The sequence below is a fragment of the Pangasianodon hypophthalmus genome, chromosome 18 (genome assembly GCF_027358585.1).
Source record: "Pangasianodon hypophthalmus isolate fPanHyp1 chromosome 18, fPanHyp1.pri, whole genome shotgun sequence".
In the NCBI taxonomy this organism is placed as follows: domain Eukaryota; kingdom Metazoa; phylum Chordata; class Actinopteri; order Siluriformes; family Pangasiidae; genus Pangasianodon; species Pangasianodon hypophthalmus.
The window spans coordinates 9,844,975-9,861,571 of NC_069727.1; the positions used below are offsets into that span (position 1 = coordinate 9,844,975).

The following is a 16,597-nucleotide window of genomic DNA, read 5'->3' on the forward strand; positions in this document are numbered from 1 at the left end:
ATTTTTATACTTCAGTATCCAAGAATATGTTTTTTCTAGAATATTTTATGACTAGAAAGTTAACTCACCATCCTGTCTTCTGAGGTAGCTTGTACCTGATGATGCTTTCTCCATTTTTCCCTTTCATTACTATTTTTTGCTAGCAAAGATACTGAAGGCTTAATTCCTGCTGCAAGATTTGACTTGGCTTGATCATGCTTTACCATCAGCTCTTCTAATCAGTGCATGTGTGGTAATTATATCCACGTATAAACTTGTTTTCTGAGTGGTTCAAAAGGTCGATTGGGACAGAGAATGTGTACTAAAATCGTATTATTGGACCTTCTCCGTAGTTTATGCTGAACATACTGAGATCTTTTTAATTGCTTTGACACAGCCAAAGGTTTGCTTTTAGTATAGTTACTTTTTTTTTTCAACAGGGAAAAAGGTTAATATACATTTAACAATCATGAGAATGACCATCCATATTATGAGAAGAAAAAAAAATTTAAAAGGGAAGGGAGGGACAATGCAATTACATAGAAAATTATGCACACACATAGGAGAGCCCATGTTTTTGTTTTTTTAAAATATATTATCCATTTATTGCATTTGCTCAACAAATAATTCTCCTTCAATCTTAATGCATATGTTAATTTTCCCATTAGCCATATTTCTTGGATAATACTTAGCCATTGGTTCTGTGTAGGAGGATCTGAGTTGTACCAGTTTCTAGAATTAGCTTTTTTAGCAGCTGTAAGAAGTATCTTAGCCAAGTTTCCGACCCCTTCTTAATTCTGTGAGATGTACCACCTTATATTTGTATTTATACAGTCTGTTTGTGGCTTGCATAAAAAGCTTTAGCAGTCTTTATACATTAGTCCTTTAAAGTGATAAATATCCATGGATTAGTGACGAGAGCTCTAGCATATAATTAGGGAATCTGCTTTTATTCACATAATTGACTGCACCAGCATTCCCATCTTTAGAGCTGAGCTAAATTGAATCTTGTGCTGAGGCGTGTAGCTGTAATTAGTTTTTGAGGCCCAGTGCAGGATCTGTACACGCTGCTGTCCTGCTAGTCGGAGATGATCGCAGCCTGTTACAATTAAAGATCCGGGGATCCTGCACTAAAATAACCAGCATGTGAAAAACCTGAATGTACAGTTTTCTAAAAATATAGCAGGGATCATTTTTTTTAGTAGTTGAATCAACAACTTGATCAAGGTATATGTTTTTTTTTTTTTTTTTTTATTGTAGCAAATCCTGAACCACATTCTGGATGATATCGAGCACTTTGTCACCAAACTTCAGAAAGCTGCAGAGGCTTTTAATGAACTTTCCAAGAGGAAGAAATCAAAAAAGAGTAAAAAGAAGGGACCAGGAGGTACGCATTGATTTATTCTGGGTTTTATTTTTCCACTCTACGACCACCTGCTGGAGAGTTTGTTCCCAGTCGGATGATTCCTGCTTTTAAAGAGGTTGCAGGAGCCAATAATTCATAACTTACAACTCAGTATTTCGTTAAGGAAAGATGTTTTCTGAGATGTGCTTAGGCTAGAGGTTTAATCAGTAAATTAGATAATAATCTAATTTAATTAGATTACATTATAGAACTAGTTACAGTATAAGAAGTCTCGCGTAAGGTCTGTACAGTATAAGATTTGCGAATCAGCTCATCATTTGTTTGTGACTCGGGTATGCTTGTATGTCTTTTAGAGGGAGTGCTGACACTCCGAGCGAAGCCGCCGGGACAGGACGAATTTGTTGACTGCTTTCAGAAATTTAAACATGCCTTCAACTTGCTGGTGAGCATCTTATTCACCAGATTACTGTACATAATCAGATAGACGGATGTGTAGTTAATGAATGTCTGCCCAAAAACACAAATAAACAGAACCAGATTCAATTTACTAACTGTCAGTTATTCTCCCCTGTCAGTTAAATTTCTGGGTGAATTATTTTCTGGATTAGTCAACACTGGAAATGGTGGAAATTTAATTTAATTTGAGTTGATAAAGTTAAAATGTAAGCAATTTTTTGTAATTGTTTTTCCACGCCAGGCAAAGTTGAAAACCCACATTCAGAACCCAAGCGCGGTGGATCTGGTTCATTTCCTGTTTAATCCACTCAAAATGGTAAGTTGGAGATTTGCCAGGAAGTGATTCAATCAGAGCACGGTCAGTTACGACTGAATTAGCAGCATGAGTGGCTGCACTGTACTGAACACTCATAATGGGAGGGGCGGGGGAACACATGAAATGAAGTGTTCCTACTCTAATAACATACTCTACCAACCATGACTGTTTTCTGTGAAATGTTCAGATAATGGGTACAGGAAGGAAAATGTGACTCATCCTTGCATGGAGTGTTAGATCAATAAAGACTTAGTGTTCCACTAATAACCCATGTGTGTGAGGCTGTTTGCAGTGTGTCTCAGTGCTAATGTTGCCTGTATTAGGTGGTTCATACATCAGGAGGAGTTGACTTGGCTAAGAGCGTAGTGGTTCCCCTCCTCACCAGAGACGCTATAGAGTTCCTGCACTCTGCGGGCACTGCTGAAGAGCGCCACCTGTGGGTCACGCTGGGGGATGGCTGGACTAAATGCAGGTGATGACAGAATACTCAAACTGTTCCCAAATGCAATGCAAGCATGTTTCTTTTCCTGTCTGCCTCTTCCTTTGTCTTGTCTTTTCTTTCTTCTGAATTATATAACAGTGGCTCTCAGCCTTTTTTCAGCTGTGAAACCCTAGCATATTCTGATCCTCGCAGACCCCCAACATAATACCTGTATATTAATATATATAATTATAAAGTTTATAATGTAGTAGTCTACACTACACATTTTTATAAACATATTTAATACATTTTCAGTTCAATATTAGATTTGATATACTGCCTGCGATTGATATTGCTTTAACATTAACAGGGACATTTTGTACGTTGACTAACATTTCACATTACACACTGATGGACACGTTCCATTTTACCACTTCAATGTCCAGTGATTATCACTGAATTATTCAGATCATTTGTTTTTTTAACCTATCGGTGTTGGACACAATGCAGACCTTGCACTAATAATCGCACAGTGAACATGGATCACTCCAGAATGAGCAAGCTAAGCTACATTAGTGAGAGAGTCATGAATGCGCATGACTAAACATATAGGTTCATTTTTAAAACAAGTAAGTCTGCAGCTTTTCTGAAACGTGATGGCCTAAAAAATGTATTTAAAAGATATTCTGAAATCTTTAATAAAAAATACCACTTATACATATTTTTATTATTTTTAGAAACAATCCCACAGACCACAAGAGTTCCCTGGTTGGGAAACAGTTATATAATATCCTCTTAACACGTTTCTTGGCTGATTTCTGATTGGTATATTATATATACATCTTATACAGTATATACACTCACTGTCCACTTTATTAGGAACACCCGTACACCTGCACATTCATGCAGATTACACAGAATCGAGTGAAAAACAAAAAACATTGAGTGAGCAACAGTTCTGTGGGTGGAAACACCTTGTTGAAAAGAGAGGTAATAAGAGAGGACTGCCAGGACGTCTAATCACTCTTTACAACCATGGTGAGCAGAAAAGCATCTCAGCATGCACAACATATCAAACCTTGAGGTGGATGAGCTACAACAGCAGAAGACCACACTGGGTTCCACTCCTGTTAGCCAAGAACAGGAATCTGAGGCTTTCATGGGCCAAAACTGGACAGTTGAAGATTAGGAAAAAAATCACCTGGTCTTTTTCCAATCTTCAACTGTCTAGTTTAAATTAGTCTGTTTATTTCCAATTTTAAATTAAGAAATCTCAGATTTTCAATGTAGTCTCAGACTTTTGGGGCCCACTGTGTATATCTTTGTGTTTCCAATGACTGACATTTTGGTTCACCGGTCTCTAGGCTGGAGTGGCCTAAGGATCATTACTTCCCCCCTCACACTCTGCGATTCCGGGATGGCTGGGAGCCTCCGCTGCTTGTGAGCCGAGAGCAAGGCCTGACTCAGCTGGCTGAGAGCCTGGCTCATGCTGACCTCCACAGACCGGAGGTAGGAAGCACCATGGCCTGTGTACAAGGTCACTCTGTCCACAGTTACGGAGCTGTGGAATTTAGTGCATGTGAGGACAGCTATGGAAAAGTTTTCCAGAAGTGAGCTTTTATGGAAAAATTGCAACAATTTTTGAACACATTTCCAGTGGATGTCAATGGAAACTTGAAATTCATTAAATTCAATATAATCAAACCTTGTGATAGACTAATGGCAACTTAATTTACTGCCTTAACATGCTTTCTTTTCCAATTCAGTATGCTATAAGACAAACATGTTAGAGAATCAGCAAGATATATTTTTATTTATCATTTTCACGGTAGTGTTATGCTGTTGGAAATCATGATAATAGGTTAAGCTATAATCAAGATAGGAAACTGTATCATGTAGAATCACACATTTAACGTGCTTTAAAGGAACATTAAGTATTAGTGAGTGTTGGTTCATGTTAATGATCTGGCTTATGCTGTTGCTGTGTTTTTGTTTTTTTTTTCCCCTCAGCAGCAGGCCAATGTGCAGGAATTCCCCTCAGCAGAAGGGTATGGCTTTACCACCACTGCCTACGAACACATGCACCTCCTGGATACACACACGGCAGTGGCTGCTTTTAAACAGGCATTCAGCCACCACGTAGATAGGTAACGGTCATGTGACTGCCAGCAGGCTCTGGAGAACTGTCTTACTGTGCACTGCTTTTCTCTTTGGGTTCCTGTTCTCTCCTTAGCAGATTTCGCTTCTCTCTTTGTGCCTCTGGTTTCTTTCCAAGCTTCGTTCAGCATCATGTTTTTGGGAATATGTTCAGTATTCAGTTCCACTTTTCCCCTATCTATCTATTTTCAGTGATTACTGTTGGCTAAGGTGTATGATCTTAATTTGATCTCAAACTCTGGTTTCTGTTTTTTTTTTTCTTAAACTCCTCAATCCCTGACCCAAACCTTTAGACACTTCTCCATGGCTGTGGCAGTCAATAATGTAGATGTTTGTCATATTCATTTGAATTACATTACATCAACAGTTTAAAGCTGCTGTAAGCGATATTAACGCTTCTTATTAACATCCCTCAGACTTGGCCATTCAGGGAGCCCAGCTACATGTCCATTCAGTCCCATGTCCTCCATCCATCCAATTTCTCCAAAGTCCCTCCAAACACATGCATCACAATCCAAAATTTTGTGGTTATATAGGCATCATAGCTAGAAATAACAAACAGGCACAGCTAATGTTACTATCTAAATTTCTCTCTCTACCTAAACCTGTGTGTCGTAGAATAGCAAAATGTTTGGGGAAGTTAACAAATTATGACAAAGCCTACTAACAAGGTTTGACTCTCTCAGGTCTCTCCAGCACTGAAAAGCCAAACTATTGTTTACTCGTCTTTCCTCTCATTCCCTACTCCTTTCTGGTTGCTGTTTTGTAGTGTATGTTGCTCTCTGCAATAGTTGAGCAAGAGCTTTTGGTTGAATATCTATACCACTGTTGTGTCAAGAACTCCTAAGGTTATCTTTTAATTAGAGCTAGTTCTGTGCTTCCTGTTTATTTATTTATGCCCTACTTGAATATACACAACTGCCTGACAGGCGTGGAGGACCATGTCTTTGCAGAGAAGTATTCTGATAGGTTAATACAGTCAGGTTGAATAATTAGTGGTTGATTACAGATCCTAGGAAATTCTCACAGATTCAAATTTTATTGATGGCCATCAGCAGGGAATAAAAGTGCTTACAGTGACTTTAAATGTTTATACTGTACATACTGTAGTTTTGTGTATAGTTTCATGCCAATCCTTTCATTTTTTCTGTCAAGAAAAAATTCCAAGACAGCTAAATTATTTTATACATTCATTTTTTTAAAAATCACATATCTTTAATTTTAGACAGTTTTATTTTAATTATTTCCATGCTGTACCACCTCATGCTGTATCTCTTAGTGTGTAATGTATTCTAACTCATTCTAATTTATTTTCTCAATTCAGAAACTCTGAAGCCCATGGTAGAGGCCAGCCAAGAAGTTTTGCCAAATCAAAATATGACTTTGTGGCCAGGAATGGCACAGAGCTGTCTGTGGCGAAGGACGAGGTGGTGGAGGTACAACATCATCTCTCACATATTTTTCAAAAGAGTGTTTTTTTTTTTTTTAAAGGAACAGTTCAGGGAAGAATCACATTCCACCCCTCTTGAAAGTGCACACCACCTCATGAGCCCGGTAATAAGTTTCTTATACAGGAACTTAAACAGGAAAAAATAGAAACCAGTTGCGCACATCTGTGAGTTTGTGTATACGGAACATGGCAGTTAAAGTCTCATACGAGTACACGAGCAAACAACATGAACATCAGTTTGAAAAATGTGTCTCTGTAGAGTGCCTGTTAGCATTAGCCTTTGCCCTCCTCAGCTGATTTGGCAGTGGAAATTAGGGTTTTTTTATACATCATGATATAAACCATTCCAGGCTTTTCAAACAGGAAATAGTGCTTTTTTTAAGCTTACTTCATCTTTGAGCCCTGTATAAGACTGTCCCCTGTAGTCCAGAAGAGTAACAGTAGAAGGTTCTAAGTTGCCTAAATGTCTTTGATAGGTTCTGGATGACAGGAAACAGTGGTGGAAGGTTCGAAACGGAACTGGAGTTATAGGATACGTGCCAAACAACATCCTCGAGATCACCAAGGCTGTGGATGTGAATGGACGCGGCGAGCCAATTTACAGCCATACCATTCAGGTGTGTTTGGTTAACCGATAGAATGATAGTTGTTTTAGGCTCCCAAGTGGCGCAACATTAAAGTCTTCGGCCTGTCATCTGGAGATCGTGAGTTTGAATCATGATGATGCCACAGCCATCTGTGGCCAGAAAACAAGGGAGCAAAATTGGCCGTGCTCTCTGTGGGGGAGGGGCATATTCTCTCTCTCCCATCAATAACAGCAACATTAGGCAATCGTGTGTCTGTGAGCTCATGTATGCAGAACAGGGCAGATAGCACTTTCCTCTGAATGTGTTATGCCGCCCTGTGACGCAGTGTGAAAACAGACGGTTGGTTGGCTCGGAGTCACATGTCTCTGAGGAAGCATGTGAGAGCCTTCACCCTCATCAGTGGTAGGTGATCTATGATGGAAAAAAGCTGGCTGGTGAACCAAATTGGGGAGAAAAGTAGTTTTTTTTTTTTTATTATTATGTATAATACAACAGTTTTAGCTCATTTGACTCAAGCTCATTAAACACTTGATGATTTAGCAGTGCAAGACAGCCCAAATGACTGATCATTAGTGGTCCTTAATTTCATACAAGGACACTTCTACATGACTAGCTTATTTGCTCAGAAGCACTGCCATCAGCAGTGGTCAGAGTAGCTTTGTGTATTTCTTTGCCTCTACTTTTTTGTTATTGTATCACATTTTTTTAAATTCACCTTTTCTTCATACATTTATTCATCTAAAAGCTAATGATGCCAAAGAAGGAGTTTGAGCTGTTTAAGGTAGGGCAGAATGGTTGTGTGTGCAGCGTGCCTCTTTCTGAATGCTCTTCCCTTTACACTAATTTCATAGATTTAGCTGTAGATTAGTAGATTTTGTTATTCAGCTTATCCTTCCTTTATATTTGGTTAAATCTATTGCACTTACTTTACTATAGGATTCTTGACATAGAGCTAGCAAGTTGCCAAGGAACAGTGAGTTCAGATGAACATCTAAATATATTTCCCAAGTGTTTGTATTACTGGGACTGAAAGATCAACAGGAAGTGTAGTCTCACTCATTTTGATATAAAAAGAACTTCAGTTTTAGTCAGTATTGATGCTTAAGCCCTGCTTATGTTTCCCTGAGCCGTAGAAGTGTGATGTTAGTTTGCAGTGAGAGTGCTGGAGTGAATTTGCTGTGTTGTCTAAAATCAATCACAGCCTTCATCTTTCCTTTTTTTCCCCTCCACAAGCAATTGCTGGGTGAATTAAACGAGGTAATAACATTAGGAGTGCACCAATGGACCAGACAGTTGGTTTGTATGCATGATGTAATGCAATCTGAGATTATATGGATAATATCAAGTACTATATAGAATGATCATTTCTACACTTTATATGTCCTTCCTTTCGATTTTCCAAAACTGTCAAAGAAAATAACTGAAGCAACGATGTTTGGCATTAACGTGTTAAATCTGACAAACTGCTTCTGTTTCTGTCATTATGCAGAAGCAGAGAATGGACTACGTGCCCAAACCTGGAATCACATCCATCCCTCCAGCTCCGACTCCTCCTCCTCCAGCTCCTGCTCCTGCGCTTCCCATCTACTCACTGCCCCCCAGCGCTACTGCTCCTGTAGAGCATCATGGGAACTCGCCATCCAACGTCAGCCGCCAGAGCAGCAGCAACTCCAGTGACAATGGCAGCATCACTATGAGAGAGCAGAAAGAACACAGCGTGACACCTGCTAATCGTACGCATGCTGATTGTCATGATTAATCCTTAAACCGTGATCAAATTAATTAGCACATTAAAGCGAAAAATTAAAGGGAAAAACGGTGGCTCTGTTACTCTGTGCAAACATGTCACTGGGTTTACTTTTCCCCTTAGAGGGAAGAGTCACTGCAAATCAACATGAAGTTATGAACACCTGGGGGAGATTTTTGAGTGAGGTGTTAGATAGTTTCCTCCACCATCATCAGAACACCAAATGAGTGAATATCTTTTGGTAGAATGGTGTTCATCTCTCTAGTACAGCTCTAGAGACGTGTAGCTCTACCTAAGCTGTTCTGGTGGCTCCTGGTGGCCCAACATCTTACTACCACACTTTTTATTGGTTTTTCCTTTAATTTGTCACTCATCTGTATATAACACACTTCATTTTATTACATTTTCTGACTCTTAACTCAGATATAACAGTTTTAGGTGTTAATCTGGCAGAATGCATTTATTCAGTTATCCAAATACCTTTTGTTATATGCTACTAGATAAGAAATATACTGTTCTTACTGGAATATTACATCAAGGTAGCTGGATATAAATTTAAACCCTCATCCTAGTGACATAATCACTTCTGCCCTTGTGATGGTGAAACATCATCAGTATTAAACCACAAGTCTAGTCTTCTTGATTTTTCTAATGCAAGACATTTCAAAGTAACCAAGCTGGAAAGCTGTTCTTTTTCCGAATTAAAGTTAGGTTTCATTTTCTTGTGACCCACCAGGCCGCAAGTCCAACATGGAGGAGGTTCAGGACGAGCTGGTGCACAGACTCACTCTCGGTCGCAGTGCTCAGAAGAAGTTCCAGGCTCCACCACGCAGCACCACTCTGCCCACTGCCAACATCACCTACGACTCCACGCCTGAGGAGGTCAAAGCCTGGCTCGAGGTTAAAGGCTTCAGCGCTGTGTAAGTGTGTTTTAGGACATAGGCAGTTTGGTGGGGAGTTGTGCACACTGTCCTGTTTCTTTGTGTATTTATTAACTTTCCAAAAAGCCAAACTCAAAGTGCATTACACAACGGTTAGTTCCGGTTCACTAATCTGATCGGAAGAGCGGCCTTCCAAGAATGCTTATATTTAGTATAACCGCACTGGGACCTTTCGCTCTGTGCATCACTCCGCTTGTCTGTGTTTTTGCCACATAAAATTCCACTTCTAGCAACAATCTAGCAACCACTGCCTACGATTTCTCCTTCAACACAAGATACAGTAACTTCACCAAATCCTCAGTGTCCCTCATTTTAACACATTGCAACGTTGCATATGTCAGAGTATTATGACTTTATTCACAAAATATTGTGACTTTTTTCCCGGATATTAGATATTAAGACTATATTCTCAAAACATTACATCTGTATTCTTGAAAACTTGTATTTTTATTTTTGAAACAATGGCCCTAAGACTGACAAAGTGATGGTCATGTCCACTGCTGAACATGCATTAAAACATGACCATCACATTGTCAGTTTGCTTTCCAATATGTTTGAAAGAACTGGAGTTGGAGACTGATGTGAACCTGTGGGTTGTGTCTATACAGGACTGTAAACAGTCTGGGTGTGTTGACTGGAGCTCAGCTCTTCTCCCTCAACAAAGACGAGCTGAAGACTGTTTGTCCTGATGATGGGGCTCGAGTCTACAGCCAGGTCACCGTACAGAAGGCTGCCCTCGAGGTAGGTCGGAGTCCGCACGTTCTCAGTTCTCTCTACATCCTTCTTTTAAATTTTCTAGAACACTTTCCTGTTCAGCTTATTCATTCAGAATGAACACTTTATTCTTTGCCATGTCTCTGGGATGCTTTAAGTGCTTTGAGAATTCTACTGGTTTACACTGAAGTTATTTTGAGTTTTAAATCGGCCAACGCTGGCAAGGTTGCCTCTGGTTTCTTTCGTGTTCTTCCTGCCTGCAGGTCTTCTTCTGAACCCTCCTATGATCCACTGATAAAGCTCTCAGGCTTGCTAAGGTATTTAATATGTCGTAGACTGGTAGCTCTTCTCTGTTGGCAAGGTTCAGTGTAACACAACAGTTTGATTTATTACTACATGGTTATGGCATGTTCCATAACTTCAGAACGCTGTGTTCTGTCAGTAGACCTGACTAACAGAGATTGAGTAAACCAGTCTGAGATGGTCAACTCCACCCTACAGACATAAATGTCCACCCAAGCAGCTTCTGCTTTTTTAGCTTTGGAGCAGAAATCCCTGCAGTGCTCGGGACACATGTCTGTGGTATTGGATGGTCTTCACACTGACCTTAGGCATGTGTTACTATACATTTCCCCTGCTAATATTACCGTAAATATGCTTCTAGGTTCTGCCTCAATTTAAGCCTGTACTGTATTTCCTCAGTGCTTCCTCCTCATGTCATCTTAGACATGTCATCTTAGACAGTCATTTAGACCTTTTTTTTTTTTTTTTTTTTTAATAAGAAGTAAACCTGTCTCCTTCCACAGGATTAATTATCTTTCTCTCTCTGTGTAGAGGAGTTCGGGCTCTGAGCTTCAGGAGATCATGAGGAGGAGACAGGAGAAACTAGCAGCGACAACAGCCAGCGACTCGGGAGTCGAGTCCTTTGATGAGGGGAGCAGCCACTGACTCTCTCGCCCTCCTCTCCTCTTCTCTTGCACTTTTTCATCCTTTTCACATTGTCGTTTTTCAGGATGCGGTCGAGTTTGCAGCCATCATGCGCCGTCGTCAGGAGCTCCTGGACCCGCCCGACCATGGAACCAGCTCGGATGTAGATTAAGCAGCAGCATGGACAAAAACACCGTGTTTGACAGAAGAGGATTTGTAGGATTTTGTAGGATTTGTAATATACTTGCTACGTAGACCAAAATAAAGTACCACAATGAAGATGACTGTAGGTTTAATATAAATAAAATAAGGCTGAAGAGCATGTAGTTGTTTCTAGAGCTGTCAAGTTAAGCATTAAATCAACGTCATCAGTCCTTAATGTTATAAATATTTAAAAATCAAATTATTATTTAAAAATATAAGAATTTAAAAATCATTGTGTAGTACTGCTGTAATTTGAAGGAAAGAAGACATTGAATTACAGGAAGTGTTGTAATGTGTGAGGCCGATGACTGACTGAAAGTGAACAGGACACAAACATGTTGTCTAGCAGTGAAGGAAGGACATGCTCAGGATGGCGAGGAATGATTTTTGCTGGACTTTGATACGGACATGGATTTTTTTTTTTTTTTTTTTTTAATTAAACTAACGGATTTAGATCTCCATTGAACATGTGTACCTACACGTTTGTACAGTGGGCTGTTGGCTTGGAAAGTAAAGTGTCTGGAACTTTCCTTTACTAACCATACACACACACACACACACACACACACACACACAAGGTGGAATCAATACAGAAAAATACAGAAAAATGCAGAAATAGGTGCAATGTTACAGGGGATTGGTGTACATTTTTGTTTGCTGGAAAAAGAGGATATTTATGTGTTTGATAATTTTCTATTTAAGCCTAATGCCAAATGAGTAACTTTATATATGACTCACCATCCATTAAAAGCCGTGGCCACATTAGAACATACATTTCTGTCTTTCTGCCGTGTCCCTTCTAATACTGTAGATATGTTTTCAGGGATATATTTTGTACTAGAATCTACAAAGCTGGCTGTTTAAGGTTATGCTCAACACACCTGCATGCATAATCATTTCTGTTTTGAAAATGCTTTTGGATACCGTGGATAGGATGATTTTGTACTCTGCTTTGTTTTGGGTTTTTTTGGCAAACGATCATCAATGTTTGATTTTAAATGTTTACTATTACATTCAGAAAGTTTGTTTCTTCAATTTTTGTTATTGATTTGATGTAATCTGAATATCTCTCTGAACACTGATGGTCAGAAGGACTCTAGAGTAAGATTATAGTACGACATTTCTCTTTTTTCTGATTTCTTAGTGACTGAAGTGCCATGTTCATATAGGAAGATCTTAAACAGCAGTAAATGAATAGTGAAAGGCTCTTTCATAAGCTCTGTAAGCCATTTACTCAGTGGGTGAGCCACACTTCCTCAGCTCCTGCTTTTCGGCTTTATGCTGTGATCATTTCATGAATGAAGGCTGGCCATTTTCTATGATATAACTAGCACTTAAATGGAAGGACCTTCAATAAGAAGAAATAAACTGGTAAAGATCTACAGAATAAATCTATATGAAATCTACACTGCCTTGCATGTGTTTTTGACCGGGGTGTGTTTAAATTTCTTTCCTTGGTAGAGGAACAGCTCTAACAGTAACACGGATGCGGCGAGGTGACGTGAGCCAGGGCTCTGTTGCGTGTACGCTGGAATCAGGATCAGGAATAATTGAAAGCATCACTAGAGGGCAGGCTTTAGCTCTGAGCCAGCAAGTACACGCATTACTTCACATTTCCAACCCTAGTTAATGTGACCTAAGGAACATTTTTCCAGACAAACATATTCAACGGTTTTCTTTATTGTTTTGTTTCCAATAACCACACACATTAAAACTGAGAGGATGACGAGTGATCTCAGCTCAGGCTTAAAGTGATGCATTGCACAAAATGGCACCAAAGACAAATTGGACACAGCTCGACGTACACTATATTAAAGAAATTTTTTTTTAAAAAAAGACATGAAACTTTAAGAGCAAACACTGGCCCTTATATTTGAAGGTCTTCTCCAACTCCATGTATAGTTTTGTAGCGGACTGGATAATTGATCAGTGAAATTCTCGGCATACTATTATGAGAATATTACTCAGCACAATAGGCAGTATGTAACATTTTTAGAAATAGAAATAGTTAAATATGAAGACTTTAATCATGGATTTGATCCATTTTTCTTTAGTATGAAGTAAGAGACTTCTTTAAGGCTTTGTATGTACAAACTAAGCCAAATATTAATTCAGAATGACCTTATACTGTACCTTATTATGGGAGATATCTAAGGTATTTCTTGCTGTTATGAACTTCAGTGTGCACTGCCAGTACCAGTTGAGCAGACATTTTTCAACATGTGATATGAAATGAATACATAATTCCTCATTATCTGCCAATACAGATGCCAATACTGCTTTTTCCACATGTAAGCATAAACATGGTCCTTTACAGATGAACTCACCAGCTTCACCAGCTTTGCTGTAAAAATAAACATTAAAAAATAAACATTACATCCTACATATCTCTACATGACAGGATATGTTTCACACTCTGGTTTTGGACCCAAGTGAGCTGAACTCGAAACAAATCTTCAGTTTTTTTTTTTTTTTGTGAGAACATTTAAGTCTTGGCATCAGCCAGGCTTCCTTATACATGAAAGGATGATGTGTACATTCCAACTCCACAGCTTGAAAGATTAAACTGTGCAGTTCCACATCAGAGTTATGAGAGCTCTGACATGGCAATTTCCACTACACCACACTCTCCTCTGCTTAGATAAGGTTCTTCTACTGTAGAACCGATGATATCATTCAGCTAGCAGGAGACGTGGTGAGGACAGACGAGGAGGCGCAGTACAGTGACATAACTTACATATTTTCGCTATAGCGCAGCGCACACTTACAGATAATCAGTGCAAATTATACAGACCCAGAAAGACGGATGCATGTCGTCACCTCAGAAGGTCCTCATTTCACGAATGTGGGAATATGCAACCAGGTTCTAGTAGTCGTACCAAAGAGTAGCTTATCAAGAGTAGTACAGCAGTAGAGAATGCTCTCTCTCACACATACACACACACACACACATACACACTTGTACTGAATGTCCCTTCCAGGGAGTGGCAGTGTGACAGTTAAAGAGTCTGATGCAGCTTCAGGAACCAAGGCAATGAATACTAATACTATGATGAGTTTGGATGTATGTGAAATACTCTCACAAATTATGGCGCCCTAACGCCCTCAGAGACGTCCATGACGAGCACGTGGACCTCCTCATGCCTTCGCTGGGTGTGGCAGCAACCAGCAGATGGGGTTGGTGCTTGCAGACAATCCTGAGAATAAAACTAAATGCTAAAAGTTCTTTTTTGTCCCATTTGGCCAGCGGTTCATTCACTCTCACCACTAACACTCGCTCTGGAACTGCTGCAGTGACTCTGCTGAAAGAAAGCAGCCTGGACGTTGTTGTGGATTCCTTAAGGCATGTTTTTTGTCCTATTGTGCCTTCACTGGTTGGGACAATAGAATGTAGAATAGCTTGGGTGGTTTCTGCAACTCCTCTGCTGCAGTTTTTATTTATTCTGGTGTTTATATAGTAGGCCTTTATGCAGAGAATAAATGCCTGAAGCAAAGGAGAGTGCAGGGCATCAATACAGCCTGTAAAACACAGAACAACCTTTAGGTTAGACTGTGAAATTTCAATAGAAGAACAGCATGACAGAACAGTAAAAGAACTTTCACAAACACAACACCTCTTTATGCAGCATTTATTATGTTTGTAGTGAACCCTGGTCCCTTTACTGCTTCCACTGGTCCCAGACCTCCTGCAGGGGTGAGGCATTCTTTATCCGTTTCCAGGCAAACACTAGTCTGCTCTGATTGCAGTGGAACGTGACTCATTCCTGATTCAGCCCAAATACAGGAAGTGAACTAAGCAAGCGGCATGCTGGCAAAACTTCTCTAAATGACTGATTCGGCACAACAGAGAAGTGTTCATTCTATTGTTGGGAACTTGCAAGTTCAAAACCCCAATGATGCTACGACCATCCATGACTGGGAGCCTAGAGAGCAAGACTGGCCGTGCTCTGTGGATGGGAGGGATGCATACGTTATCTCCCCTTGTCAATCACAGTGACACTAACCAATCGTAGGTGTCTGTGAGCTAATGTATGTGGAAGAGGGCAGAGAGCGCTTCTCAAAGTGAGGAAGCACTTAGCCTTAGAGTGTTAGCCTTCACCCTGCCCTGTTAGTAGCTCTTGTTTGATAGGGGAGAGCTGAGCAGTGGGTGGGAACTGTGGAAATCAATTTATTCTATAATATATTTATTATTTAACAGCTCTGTGCTCTACAAGCCCAACTGATGTCTAAGATTTTTGAACTGTATGTTTGTTTACGTCTCCTGTCGCCATTTCCGACACAAATGAAGGACTTCTGCTACCAAACATTCACAAACCTGAATGTTTCCAGCTGAATGTTTCCTTTTTCACATGAACCTCCTCAAACAATTTTTCGTTTTCTGGTGCATTTAATTACATGACTGTTTTGTTCAAGTAACAGACGCTGAATCTGTATAATTGACTACTAGGTCCTGCTGCAGTTTCACTGTTCACCTGATGTTACTCAACACAGCCAATGTTCACCTCGTTTCACTTTACCATAAAGGGCAATAATTCTTCCTCTTACCGTGGAAGTTAATTGTTCCTACCTGTTGCCTGTTCCCTCTGTTTAGTGCATTTGTTTTGCAGGTTTAGCTGATACAATTCTAAACTATTAACACTAAACCATTAACATTACCCACAACCATCCTAAATGTTCTCACTTTCCATACATGTCCTGGCTGCCATTAAGACTTGGTGACGTTCTCGTAGATGACATCGCTGGTGAGACTCTGCTGTTTTTTCTTCTTCCACATGAGCAGAACACACTGATGAATGAAGACATACTGTTCCTGCAGATAAAGAGAAATCACTTCTTCTACAGCTGTAATTACAGAACACTGAGTACACTATAATTAGCAATAATACAAGCAGCTCCAGATTGGATACTCACTACTCTCCATGTAAGAGAAATGATATTCGTACGAAATGTAAATGTACTACAGGAAATTAAGGGAATGTAAAACAAATCTTGCTTTACTAGCTATTCCCCAGTGCAGCTGATTAAAGTGAGACAGAAAACACACACATTTTACCTCTGTTTGCACCATAGAGAGTCGATGTGAGCGCATCTCTGATACCATGCCCAATATATCAGCATACTCGTGCTCCCGGATATGCTGCATCAGCCGGTCCAGGGCAATAAACGTGCCTGTACGACCCACACCAGCACTGCAGGGTTACAAAACAAACAAACACACACACGTGAGGAATATGTGAGGATAACTCACAAATCCTTTAACAGGCCACAATGGATATTTATATGCTTTAAACTCAATGATCCCTAAATTCTCAAGGAATCTTTTTTTTTTTTT

General features: G+C 39.8%; 2 protein-coding genes across 17 annotated transcripts in view; one reads left to right on the plus strand and one right to left on the minus strand.

Annotated features, from left to right (window-relative positions):
• eps8a (epidermal growth factor receptor pathway substrate 8a) overlaps window positions 1-12,671 on the plus strand; it is a 61,097-nt gene extending 48,426 nt beyond the window's left edge. For 8 of the 13 annotated variants that reach the window (XM_034313396.2, XM_026923425.3, XM_026923433.3 and 5 more), the window contains 12 exons: window positions 1,240-1,366; window positions 1,699-1,787; window positions 2,043-2,117; window positions 2,441-2,589; window positions 3,903-4,047; window positions 4,549-4,685; window positions 6,020-6,131; window positions 6,622-6,762; window positions 8,222-8,465; window positions 9,216-9,399; window positions 10,029-10,161; window positions 10,969-12,671. In XM_034313396.2, the coding sequence (XP_034169287.2) occupies window positions 1,240-1,366; window positions 1,699-1,787; window positions 2,043-2,117; window positions 2,441-2,589; window positions 3,903-4,047; window positions 4,549-4,685; window positions 6,020-6,131; window positions 6,622-6,762; window positions 8,222-8,465; window positions 9,216-9,399; window positions 10,029-10,161; window positions 10,969-11,082 (1,650 nt within the window). In that variant the 3' untranslated portion in view covers window positions 11,083-12,671. The remainder of the gene's footprint in view (window positions 1-1,239; window positions 1,367-1,698; window positions 1,788-2,042; window positions 2,118-2,440; window positions 2,590-3,902; window positions 4,048-4,548; window positions 4,686-6,019; window positions 6,132-6,621; window positions 6,763-8,221; window positions 8,466-9,215; window positions 9,400-10,028; window positions 10,162-10,968) is intronic. The other 5 variants (XM_026923428.3, XM_026923431.3, XM_026923432.3 and 2 more) reach the window with 5 other exon arrangements.
• A 256-nt stretch (window positions 12,672-12,927) lies between these two features.
• Window positions 12,928-16,597, minus strand: part of ptpro (protein tyrosine phosphatase receptor type O) — a 59,363-nt gene continuing 55,693 nt past the window's right edge. For 3 of the 4 annotated variants that reach the window (XM_026923424.3, XM_026923423.3, XM_026923421.3), the window contains 3 exons: window positions 16,319-16,454; window positions 15,947-16,075; window positions 12,928-14,784 (listed from right to left, as the gene is read on the minus strand). In XM_026923424.3, the coding sequence (XP_026779225.3) occupies window positions 15,971-16,075; window positions 16,319-16,454 (241 nt within the window). In that variant the 3' untranslated portion in view covers window positions 12,928-14,784; window positions 15,947-15,970. The remainder of the gene's footprint in view (window positions 14,785-15,946; window positions 16,076-16,318; window positions 16,455-16,597) is intronic. The other variant, XM_026923422.3, reaches the window with a different exon arrangement.